Source organism: Primulina huaijiensis, unplaced genomic scaffold (genome assembly GCF_012295235.1).
Source record: "Primulina huaijiensis isolate GDHJ02 unplaced genomic scaffold, ASM1229523v2 scaffold28027, whole genome shotgun sequence".
Classification (NCBI taxonomy): Eukaryota; Viridiplantae; Streptophyta; class Magnoliopsida; order Lamiales; family Gesneriaceae; genus Primulina; species Primulina huaijiensis.
In genome coordinates, this window is record NW_027356708.1 from 18920 (window position 1) to 32956 (window position 14037).

The 14037-nt window shown below is 29.9% G+C and overlaps 1 protein-coding gene across 10 annotated transcripts; it reads left to right on the top strand.

Annotated features, from left to right (window-relative positions):
- The first annotated feature begins 871 nt into the window (after positions 1-871).
- On the top strand, positions 872-3887 carry LOC140967801 (cyclin-P3-1-like). 10 transcript variants are annotated; one of them, XM_073428566.1, is made up of 4 exons: positions 878-1148; positions 1472-1813; positions 2556-2981; positions 3340-3887. In XM_073428566.1, the coding sequence occupies exons 3-4, from the start codon at positions 2581-2583 to the stop codon at positions 3584-3586; spliced, it is 648 nt and encodes a 215-aa protein (XP_073284667.1). In that variant the 5' UTR covers positions 878-1148; positions 1472-1813; positions 2556-2580; the 3' UTR covers positions 3587-3887. The 10 variants fall into 10 exon arrangements, with proteins under 10 accessions (XP_073284675.1, XP_073284667.1, XP_073284666.1 ...); XM_073428565.1 differs by having other exon boundaries at positions 878-1142; XM_073428567.1 differs by having other exon boundaries at positions 878-1142; positions 1472-1721.
- The last annotated feature ends 10150 nt before the right edge of the window (positions 3888-14037 follow it).

Genomic DNA, 14037 nt, shown 5'->3' on the forward strand with positions numbered 1-14037 from the left:
CATTTTCTTCATATATTTTCCTTAAAATTTCTAAGTTTAAAAACCGAATTTTGTTCCATCAACTACATTACTACAATTTAGAATAGTTTCCAATGCTTTCTTACCAGAAAATTTTGTTGGTGAAACATACAATAAACAAACAAACGTCCAAATGCTAAACATTATCCTCTAATATAAGTTATATAACCAACCTCCCTTCGGAAAGAAATGACAACAAAGTCATCACTATGCGATTAAACAAAATAAATATCATAATTTTGAGAATATCAAATTGGATACTGGCATATCAGCTTTTATTTATAACAGTTGAAATCATATTCATAATTATTCGGGTGCTTGGCCAAGACTTTCTCAATCGTTGCGAAGATACGTGCCAGGAGGTTGGATAAGACTTTTCTGGGAGGTCGGTCACGCCTTGCCGATCGACGAGATTATAGAATTATGAAAGGTAAGCTGGAGTGAGCTCTCGGCTGACCTCTCAACGAAAATAGAGCCCAAGATGGGTCCCTAGATGACTTGATAGATCCAGATGAATGTGGTGACTTCTAAGTAGATATCTTTTTAGGGAACCCTAGTCATTAAGATGATATCTAGGGCATAAATTCTTTCAAGCTTTCGAAAGTGGACCGAGCCTTCTCGGGCTATCAATTTCTTTAATCATAAATCACTAATAAATTTTTTATATTGACAATATTATTTTTCATTTTAAGAATAAAATTGAGTTGATAAGAATAAAAAAAATTCCATAAAATCATCATAGGAGATAACCAATTTGCTCAATCAATTAGACTACCGACACAATCGGCGTAATTGTTTCCCTCTCATATAGTTATTCTTTATATATATAATAATAATTATTCTGTGAATTAGAGCTTTGAAGTGTTTAATACTTAAATAAAGCAGGATCCCTTCAACAAAAATGTATACACGTATCCTTATAAATATGTATTTACGCAACTGTACGTATATTAATTACTTGTTAATTGAACGAATCTACCTTCCAGAGGATAGAGTGGCCCAAAGGTTGATGCTTTTAGATGTTAATAATAACTACTACAACTAAACATTGAGAATCTGAGTCAGGAAAATTTTCTGATGTGGAATACTGAAATCGAAGATTGAAGTTGCAGATCTCGTAAGAAGTTAGTGTGAGCTATCCTGCATTTTCTTGAATCTTCTTGAAAATCATTTTGTTTTTCTCTCAATGGGTTATATGGTTTGCGAATGATTTGACTTGGGTTTCCTAATTTCATGGAGGAAAAGTGGATTTTATTTTCTGATTTGTGTAGGTGTGCTTGAACTGGGTAATTTTGTCTAAAGCTTTTTAATAATTTTCTGGGTTTTTTGGAGGCCCTTTCTTGTCGTGTAAAAGAGGATGGAGATAAGAAAAGATTATGCTCTTGTTTGTTCTTCACTGGCTTTTTTCCCCTTTAATTTTACGTGTTTTCTGATTCTCTAGGCTTCTTTGTAGGTCTAGAGAAATGGGCAAGTCTGCCTGAAGCTTTTATTAAATTTCTGGTTTTCTGGAGGTTTTTTGGAGGCCCTTTCTTGTTTGGTAAAAGAGGATGGAGATGAGAAAAAAATTGCGTTTTTGTTTGTGCTTCATTGTTTTTCTCTAATTTTATGTGTTTAATGATTCTCTACGGCTCTGTAGGTTAGTTGTATGGGAAAAGTTTCTTGGTGTGTATTGGATCTACTAATTTGTATTTATTTGTAGTTATGTAAGTCTCTTGATTCATGCAAATTCTCCTTGTCAATGTGAACATTTGTGATCACTTGATTCAAGGAGATTTAGAGCTCGACTACGCCTATGGTGATCACTTGATTCAAGGAGCAGCATTCTTGATTTAATGGCAGACATATGAACGTTTAGAAGTAGAAAGTGATTTGGTGTGTTTTGCAGCACATAACTTACATTTTTATTAAAAAAAAAAGTGCAAGTCCGGCAAGGGCTGCGGACTTCCCTCTGTCTAAATTAGCTCTGGCCAATGTAGGCTGAGCTGCTGATAGAACAATTAACCGCAACTTGTAGTGATTTATTTTCGGCGGAGCTTTTACCCCTCAAATGCTGGTTTTGATCGTGTTACCACTCATATTTTGGCCCAAACTATGTGATTGTCTATGATTATTCAATTTCTGGAGCGTAGTAATTAAGCTCAAAATTGTTGCATAGGGTTGTTATAAAATCTCGATGTTGTTCATGATATGCATATGGCACAAATCATTCTTGACCCAAGAATGACTTTTTAACTTAGTTAATGAATTAATACATCATACAGCAGGGTCAATGCAGGGTGTGATTAATCAGTTTCAACTTTTGATCACTTCTTATGGAATTTGAATTGTTTGTAAGTATTAATGAAGAATCTATTCAATATGGTCATTCATTGACTTGTTTCCAAAAACAGTATTCTATTCTTTCCTCTTAAGTTATCCCCTGGCAGATCTAAAATTGTATCTAACCCACTATTTGGTTATCAAATCAATCAATGCAACCGTTCATTAATTTTGCCATATGATGTTGTCAGATGCTGACTGGTTTCTTTTTTCTTCAGTTTATACACGAACTAGTTTCAGGAAATGGGAGCTTTGGCTCCTGAAACCGAGATTGTATTCTCAAATGATGATGCGATATTAGGACTTAAGGACTCGTTCAAGGACAATCGAGGAAATCCCCGAGTTTTATCACTTCTTTCAATGTTCTTGGAGAGATCCATCCAGAAAAATGAAAGAATACTTGAAACCACTCAGGTTAAAGATGTTATAACCATCTTTCACGGTCTAAGAGCCCCTTCTCTAAGCATTCAACAATATATTGATCGGATTTTTAAGTACTCCTGCTGCAGTCCTTCCTGCTTTGTTATTGCTCATATATATGTGGATAGATTTATTCAGCGGACGAATTCACGCTTAACTTCCCTCAACATCCACCGACTTTTAATAACCAGTGTAATGGTGTCTGCAAAATTTATGGATGACGCGTAAGTTATACAAAAGCAAATATTTTCATGTGGCTTTTTCTTTCTGTGTTAAGAAGTATATTTGGATTCATCTTCTTATTTTTTTTACTTTGAGGGCGACAAAGACTCTTACTGTGCTATAAACCCTATCTTTATGGTACAGCAATCGATATGGTTCTTGAATTGCAATAAAGGTTAAAAGATCATATGCATTGTTACCGGCAATTATTGCTTTTGATATAACGGCCGACACTCGTTCCTATCATTTTATGTATTGAGCTATTATTTCATGCAATCATGATTGAATCAACAAGGTCGTGTTTGTGTCAAGTGTTTGGAGAGCTGCACTAAAACTATGTGGATTCTAATCAACTTTCAGGTTCTTCAATAATGCACACTACGCTCGTGTGGGAGGCGTGAGCACGACAGAAATGAACAAGTTAGAAAGAAGATTCTTATTTGCTGTGGACTTCCGACTATATGTTAGCGTACAAACATTCGGCAAGTATTGTTCGGTTTTGGAAAAAGAAGTAGGAGTCATTGAACGCCCGATCCAAGCATGTGGGGTGAAAGATAGCTGGGGAAATAAAGACGACTCCACTCGTTCTCAGTCGATTGATAGATGAAGATTTGCTCGAGGTTGGACTATTTGTATACAATCGACGACATCAAGAAAGCAAGTCGAATGCGAAACTAGTTATATCCTGAGTGGTCGAACTTTGTGATCATACGTAAGTTTCTTTATGGTGTCCATTCTTTGTTGTTGTATGGGTAATAGATTGTTTGATAGGCCTTTGTATGTCATTTTGTGTAGTCCTCGCCTTAAAGTGTGCATTATTTTTACCCATATCGGTAAATCGATTGTTTAATTTTCATTTTTCGAAAGAAGAATTGCTACATGGTTGGGGAATTGGTAAGATACTATGACAGCCTAAAAATATTAAAATTTTAAATAAAATGGGATGACTGAATAACCCTACACGTATCACATATGTCGAGTTGTGGTCTACAGAGAAACTCACTAATTTATAGAACTTTCTATAGGCCCGATCTATTTAACGGGCTTAGCTTAAGGTAGTGGGCTTTCAATGGGCTGATGTAAATTATTTAATTTTCAGTCAAAGGTAATTTTAAACTTTAATGCAAAAGTTAAATTCAACTATTCATATTCTTTTAAAACTGGCCAAGGATCTTAGTGACAAAAATAATGCCCTAAAACATGAGGAGTATGTCTCTTGTAAGACGGTCTCACGAATCTTTATCTGTGAGATGGATCAATCCTACCGATATTCACAATAAAAAGTAATATTCTTATCATAAAAAGTAATATTTTTTTATGCATGATCCAAATAAGATATCTGTCTTACAAAATACGACCTGTGAGACCGTCTCACACAAGTTTTTGTCAAACATGAGATCTTGGATTCAAATCATACTTGTATGGGTTAATTAATTTATGGAAGATACTGTAATTTGACAATTTTAAAATCCATCATATGATATTAAATAATGAAATATATTTGATCATATATCACATCAATAATTTTATTATATCGACGTCACATTTATAGTAAAAATATAAATATATTTTAATCAAATCCAAAATCATCGAATTCCAAAAATTGAATTAAAAAAACACAAAAAAATAAAACAAATTGTGTAATATATTTAAATTCTAGGTCCCTGCTTAAGTAAAAAAAAAATAAAAAGTTCAAGGTCCCCAAAAGAAGTGTCGGTGATGCACGAAGTTTCGTTACAATACCCTTCTATGGCCTTTGGAGTTGCGCCGCTTATCTGCATTATTTGTAGCCCCTACCAACGCCCCTCCCACGGTGGCGCAACCCCATTTTTCAATTGGAGCAAGTACAATAATATATATATATGCTGAGGGCTCCCCTCGAGATGGGTGTCGGTATATAACTCTTAATAAATCCAGTATTTCTTTTTCATTCATCTAATTATAGATTTAAACTAGTAACAAAATATATGGTTTCATTTGAACAAGTACTTAAAAAATATTTTATAAAAATATTTTTTATAAAATTTTTTAAAAGTTGTTTTAATAAACAAATATGCATTTGGACAAACTATTATATAAAACTGCTTTTATAATTTAAAAATAATATGTTTTTATTTTCATGGTTGCCTTAATTTATAAAAACATAAAAAAATTATCTCTCGATTGCCTATATACGCATTAGAATTTTTTTGTCGGAGAAATTACTTTGATCATCTGATAATTAGTCAAAATAAGATCTTAGAACAGAAACATGACTATTTTGTAGTTTAGNNTAAATGGTTTCGTCCTCTAATGTGGTTTTAAATTCTTTTTAATTTAAAATAATAAAAGATACAAAAAAAAATTTATTTCTACCATTGAATTATGTTATCGAATTTATCGATATGTATTATAATTATAAGTTCCTCTACCATTGATTAATTTATACACACACATGCGTGTGTTATTTGATGAAGCAAAAGCAAAATTTATTTTTAAAGTACTGGAAAGATGAAATTTAATATCCTTATATTATCATACATTTGGTTCGAGTTTTACAACAATTAAAAATAAAAATTATTTGTATTATATATGATCAATTTTTCAATTTATTATTCAATCATTTATCGTCGTATCCACAAATAAAATGACACATATTAAAAAAACATAAGTGTGCATTTCTTGCATGGGTAAACATGCAATCAATTTCTGACACTAATTTAAAAAAGAAATCTTTCACATAAGCGTAGAGTTGTAGGGGCTTTAACCCAAGTGACACCTTGTTGACATGTTCAAGGCTCCCCCACCTTTAATTTGTAATTTATTTATTTATTTTTTAAATGTAGGGGTCACCACAAAATGTGGAATATTAATTTCCCACCTCCTCATTTGACCCTTTAACATAATATATCAATCAATCAATATGTATATTGGAAAGCCAAATGCTCGTAAATGTGCACTGAAATCTTGTTCTTGAATTTTAAAGGATTGAGGTGTGTGGGGAATTTAATGACATCACGCATCAATATTTATGCCCGAAATTACCACTCAGTCGGCTGGATTTATCGTACCATTAAATTTACCATCATCATATAGTCATCAATTTTGGTTTCATTTAATATATTGAGGGTTGTCCAAATTAGTAATTACGGTGTTAGTGATATTACTATCCAAAACTTTATTATAAAAATTCACGTGAGATCGATTTCTGACTCAATTTTATGAGACAGTAACACATAAAAAATATTAATTTTTATACCAAAAGTATTATTTTTAAAAACATATATAAATCAGATAGACGAATCTCACAAATATAAATTTGTGTCACAAANCGATTCCCATTCTCGGAATGACGAGAGATAATATCTACTTTTGCAAAAAAGAAAAAAAAAAGGGTAGTTTTTACTAGGGATATCAAATGAGTCCGGGCAATGAACCCATCCCGTCTGAAGAGGATTTGGGAATACCAAATGGGTCAAAAGACGGGTATCGAGTCCAATTTTTCAGATCCGTCAGAGTATGGGGCGGGTCATGGGGTCCTATAATATCCGACCCATGTATGTGTATATAAATATTCTAGGGTTTTAGTTTTATTAATGTCGATTTGAGATGTCAATATTTTTTTATGAGCTAGTAACTCTATTTATGTAATTCATTATGTCGTGAATATATTTTGTTTGTCATTATTAAGTGTGATCAAAAACATGAATTGGTTTTCTATTGTGTTGTATTTAAAAGTTTCTTTTGTTTATATATAATTCAGTCATGTGAGAAGAAAATTATTGTTTTCATTTTTAAAAAAACCGGATCTCACGGGTCTAACTGGCCCTGTTTTGTATTCGGGATGGGACGAGTCTTGAAGAATATTTAACCGAAGTGGGATGGATATTATTTAATTGAGAAACTATCCGCCATTAATATCGGTGAGCACTCGCATTCATGCAGAAAAATTATTAAATGGCCATTAAGAGTGGGGTTTATAGGTCGCTGGGCAATTCAGATTCAGTGATACGTAGACAGGTGAATTTCTAGTCTAACCCATTAATGTTTATTTGATTCGGGACGGAAGAATATCAAGGCATGAATCACCAGCTTGTTCTTGTTAATTAATTTTTTTTAAAAAAAGAGTATCAAATTAATACTGTTTCTTTTGAAGAATTATATTAAATTTCACACTAAAATATACAAAATTATTAACTCATTTTCATGTTTGTCACACATCGTGGCCCAAGTCCATGCTCACGCGATTCATACGACACTATTACCATTGACGTACAATTTGGTTTTTTTTTTTATTCAAAAAATAGTTTCCATGCACGTACGATATGATAGATAATAGATTGGCTTTTAATTGCGTGGTAGGTCACGTTGACAGAGATTCCTAACACGTGAGACGCAAAATTTTAATGAATCGAACACAAATAAAAAGAAGAAAATAATTACAGATTATATCCGTACAATGAAGACAGATAAAATTCAATGTGGTAATGAAGTTAATTGGTGGTCGTTGGGAGACCAAATTGGGACTTTAAATTAATTATTTTCATCCGAAATATATCGACGAAAACAATTTTTTATATCTTTTATATTTTGGATCCTTGAGATATATGATTTTTTTTTATATGATATGAAAGAGTCGCATATATAAATTAGGGTTCAGACCTTCACTACCCAAAAAAGATTACAATACAAAAAAAAAATACACCTTCAAATCGATGAATCTAAAATCCCGACTCGAGTAGGCGAAGAAACACATGCAATCTTCCATGTTAGACAACTAAGGAAACTTCTCTATAGAAACAAAACTTATGCAACTTGAAAAAATTATTGGAAGTTTTTTTTCCATTTATTAATAATTGTGTTCATCCCCATCGTCCAATTATATATTTTTTAAAAAATTTAATTGTATAAAAATATTAATAAAAACGACTACTACTGACTAACAACATCTTTAAAAGAAGGTTTAGAAAGAGTCTGTTTACGAAATAAGAGCTCAGATGAAGTCCAAGATTAGGATATATATATATATATATATATATATATANCTTATTCATTGATCGTATATATATCAATGTAATTTTTTTTTTTTAAAAAAAAGTGGCCAGTAAGTAGATGTAATATTGACTATTACTGTTTTTATTTAAGAATGTAGGAAATATAATTATAAATAAACATTCAGATATGTGGGGATATATGCATGTAATCCAATGGGGAAGGATCTTTCCATATGTATTATATATGCTAAACAAGTACTGTATCATCTAGTCGATAACAAGTAATCAAAATATTATTTGAATGAGTAAATAATATGATCAATATATTTAGATAATGTTTTCAATTGATTAAAAAAACAGCTTATGAACTTTTTCTTTACAAATTTGCAAAATTTTGTTAAAAAAATATTCGATAATCAATTATTTTCAAGTATTTGAAAACACTACTTTAAAAGTATTTTATTTATTGAAAATTTATATATTAAAGTAACTTTTTTATTTAAAAAGTACGCCATTATTATAATATCTGTATTACTTCCATTAGATGCGTCACAATTAGAGCAATTTAATTATTTTGTCACCTTATTTAATAAGAATAGACTATGTAGTAATTTTATAATATAATTAAATTATTACCCTAGCTATTTTAAACTTATTTTCATTGTATATTATTTTACAAAGTCATGATTATACCAAATAGGTACATTCTAGTTAGTTTAATCTTGTTCGTCTCTTTTCTCTATGGTTATTTTGATTTACCTTATATATATATAAGCTTAATAATAAGCGAAATATTTTAAATGTTCGGCAAAAGTTCAGGATTATAACAAGTATGCAAATGAATTTTAATTAACTAATTAATTACAATAAAGTGACTGATTAGAGGGAGATTTGCACGTGTGCATGCACGATCTGGAGACAAGGCGAAACGGGTGGCAAGAGGGATGGGAAGAGGGTGCATAAATATGTTGTCTGACAATTCATTAAATATTTCTGGCTTTGTTTTGTGTGCGTGTGACCAATTAAATCATAATTTAATATTTTTTACAACTTCATTTTCTCCATTATAATTAATATACATCCAAGAGAAGTCCAGAAAATATCAATCATGGCCACAATTTGACCTGGATGGTCTTGGTCAACGTTTATTTCTTGACCAACAAAAGAACAACTGGCCATCCCTCACACTCATGTTTGTTCCATTTTTAGATATAGTTTTGAAATTTACGATAAATTAATGCTTAGTTAGATGATCTTAGATACAATAATCAAAGTGTTATATTTTCGATCGAGGAACTAAGCTTCCTCGTTCTATTAGGTTTGAGAAGTCGATGAGTCCTAGAGGTGTCAATCGGGTCTGGTTTCGGGTCAACCCGTGAATTTTTTCCCCAATCCGAACCCGAAGTAACTCGAAAACCCTCAGCCCGAACACGAACCCGTCTAACCTGACTCAACCCGTCTAACCCGAATTTTTTTATTTTTTTGAAAAAAATTAATGAAAAAAATTCGAAAAAATAATATTTTAATTTAAACACATAATAACAAAATTTTCGATTTAAATTTGAAAGTTGAATTGTATAAAATTAAAAATATATTTACTAAATCAAATAAACAATTGTTAAAAAAATATACAAAATATATTTTAAATGATGAAAATTTATCATATAAATATATAATAAATTTTGTTCAAACATACAATATATAAAAATATAGGTAATATTTGTAAAAAAAAAAAAAAAAAAGCGGATCAACCCGCGACCCAATCCGACCTGACTATAAACCCCTAGTGGGTCCGAAGCACAACTTCATATTTTGCTGCCTCCTTTAGAATTTGAGAGCCGATTGTGTGTCAGTTGAAGTCAGTCTGCAGCCTCGGGTTCTCGTGTACTCGGGTTACCAGTATCTATGGTAGAACAAGGTAGTGCATGCCCGAGATTCTAACCTTTCGTTTGAGACGATCTCACATATTTTGGAGTAATTATGAGACATCTATTAATAGACGTAAGTGAGTATCTATTCATTTTTTTTCAACAATAAATAAAATATAATGTGTAATTAAGCTAATTATTGTAGTTAATTAATTAAATCCACGTTCCCTATAAGTGATTTTATTTATTTTCTTAGGTGTAAATTATTATAGCATGAATTAATAATTGTAATGAATTTGATCAAATAGGTATATAACGTAAAATGTCATGACCATAATGTATCGATGAACTTTTAATATTTGTCAGGATAAGGTCTTTCATTTATTCGATATAACCCAATGTTGCCGCATAAATCTTTGATGATCTTAAATAGATTAAAAACTGGTTTTAATTTCTAAAAACATAAATTATAAGCAACAGGAATTGACTGGGGGAAAAACAGATTAAAAAAACTTTATAATATCTAATGATATTAGCTATAAGGGAAAAAAAAGGGTCCAGAAATCGTTTTTAAAAAATCCACAAAAAATGTTTATTAAGGAAAATTATTGGAGGATAATATTTTTCAAACAATATATTTTATTTCTATTTTTTAAAACAAAAAAATAACTTTGTATATATTAAATAATAAATTTACGTAGCTACGGATTGGTTGGCTGAATAGTTGCTAAGATGTTAAAAGAGACGTGAAGTGGCAGGGGACACAAATGCTTCTAGCCACACACGTTATGCACTCCACCACGTACATTGTATCACATCACTATATTGAAACTTGCACGTTACTTTTATATTACTATATATATATTTACATAAATAAAAAAATATTAAATTTATCTAACTGCTCATTTCAATAAAAACATTAATTGGGACATGCTTTACTTTCATTTTACGGCAGTTATTCTTTAATTTCTGGTTGCCTATATTAATAACAATTCGCAAAAAATCTTACGCAAAATAATTTAATTAGTATTTTATTCAAATTATAAATGTAAAAAGGGGGAAAATATTTTAAATTTAACTAAGTACTCTATTAATAATCATATTAAACTGACGTAAAAAATAATTTAAAGAACCTCATGAACATAACAAATTATAAAACAAACAAAATGGTAAAATAGTAAGTTTACAAATTAAAAACACATATTTATAATAGTAAAATAGATATTAGTAATATTAATTTTTTTTTAAATATGTAACATGTAATTAAATTAAATTTAAAAATAAAATTAAATTAATAACTATTTTGATTGAATTAAGTACACTATTAATAACATAGAAAATGACTTAAATAATCTCATTAACATAATAAATTGTAAAATAAATAAAAGAGTAAAATTGTAAGCTCACAATAACTTATTCAATAAATTACAAGAGCTTTCACCGTAAAATATATATATATATCTCAATTTAATGCTCTCTATGGTAGGAATGGAACATATTATTAAAAAAGATATACTTAGGTCTTAATCAAGCTAGAACGTTAAGAAAAGAAATTGTTAACTTGGAAGCAATTGGAGTTTAGCTATGATTGAATCTTGCTTTTTTTTAAAAAATTATCTTTATTAATTATATCATCATTGTGAGCACTTTTAGAGCCTCTCACTCTTAAAATTACTCTTAATTAATGATGTTTAATATAAAAAAGTTATAAAGGTACGACGGTCTTCGGTAAGAGGACATCCAACGCAGGGAAATACAATTTTTTATTATTATAATTGTGTTATTATTATTATAAGACAAAGCAGAAACGAACGATGCTTGAATTAATATATTTATTTAATTATTATTAATATATATCGGGTACAGTTGATGGAATAGGAAAAGTCACAATCTGCTCGGGTTCAGGTGATTTCAAAATTTCAGAAGCTTTTAACTCTAATAATATGTCAACTGGTTTGAGTTTGACCTGTCATAACAATAAAAATCACACACGTGTAAATATTAATTTCGAATGTGATTTTGTCATTTTAAATTAAATTAGTGTTGAATCTAAGTAACATTTAATTAAATTTATTGGTAATTTAATTTTATCAAATTCACCATTTCAAATCTTATATTAAAATTTAATGAAGAAAATTATTAGTTTTATTCACATATCGTCGTCTGAGTTATCGATCAAGTTCGAATAGGTTGCTAGACATACATTGGAACTAGTTGAAATTAGTAGACCATGGAAAGATTTAGATTCATGGCAATTCTTTCGTATATATTTTTAAAAAATGACAATCTTATGCTAAAACAGATATTCTACTTTCATATCAAGGAGATATAATATACGTACAACGATTGGATAGTGAAACAATTGTTATTTAATTATTTTTGTAATATTAGCTTATAGTAAAATAAATTAAATATTCTACCAAATTATTTGTTAATATCTGTACTAAAAAAATCATAGTGTAAGGACACTAATCAACAACCTATAGGTCTCTATATTTAATACTAGGGGACAATCAGTGGTCCTGTCGATTTTTTTTTTTAATAAAAAAGGTACAACACATCATGCAACAGCCTGTACTTACCCCTACACTCTCTACCTCGTGATAAACAGCAATTTCCATATAGAGTAAAAAAAATATTCATTATCCATAAAGCAAGGATTTACAAATTTAGATTGAAAGGATAAAATATTTTAGATATATAAAAAAATGTCATTACCTGAAAAATAATTTTCATTGCATCCTGCATGAATTAAGTTTGTTTGGATCAAATCAAAATATCTGATCTACTTTATAATGTAAAAAAAATTGAATCGGATTGATATAACAAAATATAACTTTTGATATAGCATAAAATATTCGAACATATAGATATTCTTGTTATGTAAATTTTATGGTGATATTGGTTGTCGTCTCGATCTTAAACTTTATATATTATGGTGATATTATATGCTTATTTTGTATATTAGGCGTGAACTAAAAATCTATTAAATTAACCCTCGATATAAAATTGGACTATATCATTATGATTATTTTTTAAATGTATTGAGAGAAGCTATTAAATGTGTCTTTCAAAGAAAGAGCAATGGTTGTGTGAAAATTTGCTGAGAAGAGTAGTAAAAAAAGAAGAAAATTTATCTTGAGATTTTTATTTCCTATGGATTTTACTAACAAATTTGTTGAAGAGGGTTCTGGGCACGTACATGATATTTTCTTTTAAGATATGATTCCATTTCTTAGTTCGTGCAAATTAATGAAGTAGACATTTTTTTGGGACTGTTCGGTTGGGCATTAATTTCTCACATTTATTTTTGGTCCAGTGCATTTATTTTGTTTGAGCAAAAATATCTTTTAGATTTATATATCAAATTATATATATATATATATGCACATATGGATTTACGATATATATGGACCTAAATTTTATTTTGACTCTTAGTCAGAATATAAATATTTTTACGTTATAATAATTGGATTTCCCGATAGCGTATTAGCTAGAGTGAACAACAAAAACTGGAATTAATTTGAAAATAAGGTTGCCTTAAGTTCAATGAAACGTACACCACTTCTCAATTAAAATGTGGACAAAAACGAGTCGGTCTCACGGGTTGTATTTTGTGATACAGATCTCTTAATTGGGTCATCCATAAAAAAATATTACTTTTTATGCTAAGAATATTACTTTTTTATTGTGAATATCGGTGTGATTGACCCGTTTCACAGATAAAGATTCGTGAGACCGTCTCATAAAAGACCTACTATAAAATGTCAAATGACAAAATCTATACGCAAGAATTTAGCGATAAATTGTTAGATCTATGTCACGAGAAGTTAGAAAAGAAACCAATTAAACAAACGTTTTTGTCATTAATTTGAAATTTATTAGAGTTATTAATTGTTCAAGTCCAAAGCCTCAGCATCCCTTTGATAACATTGTGAAAAATCCTCAATCAAAAGATTTCTTTGGGTTCACTCCCTATCCACAAAATTATGGTACTATGTCATACAAATTGTAATACACTTCATGTGGAAATGTGGTACTAAAAAAGTACCCACGGACTGAACACAAAAAAAACGACGGCTGAGACTGAAGACCAATTTTCCGACCTCCCTTAAATAAAATTTATTACATATATATCTGTATTATTACAGTGTGTGTGTATATATATATATATTTTGTCCCAAATGCACAATCTAGTGAACAGATGGAGCATGTGG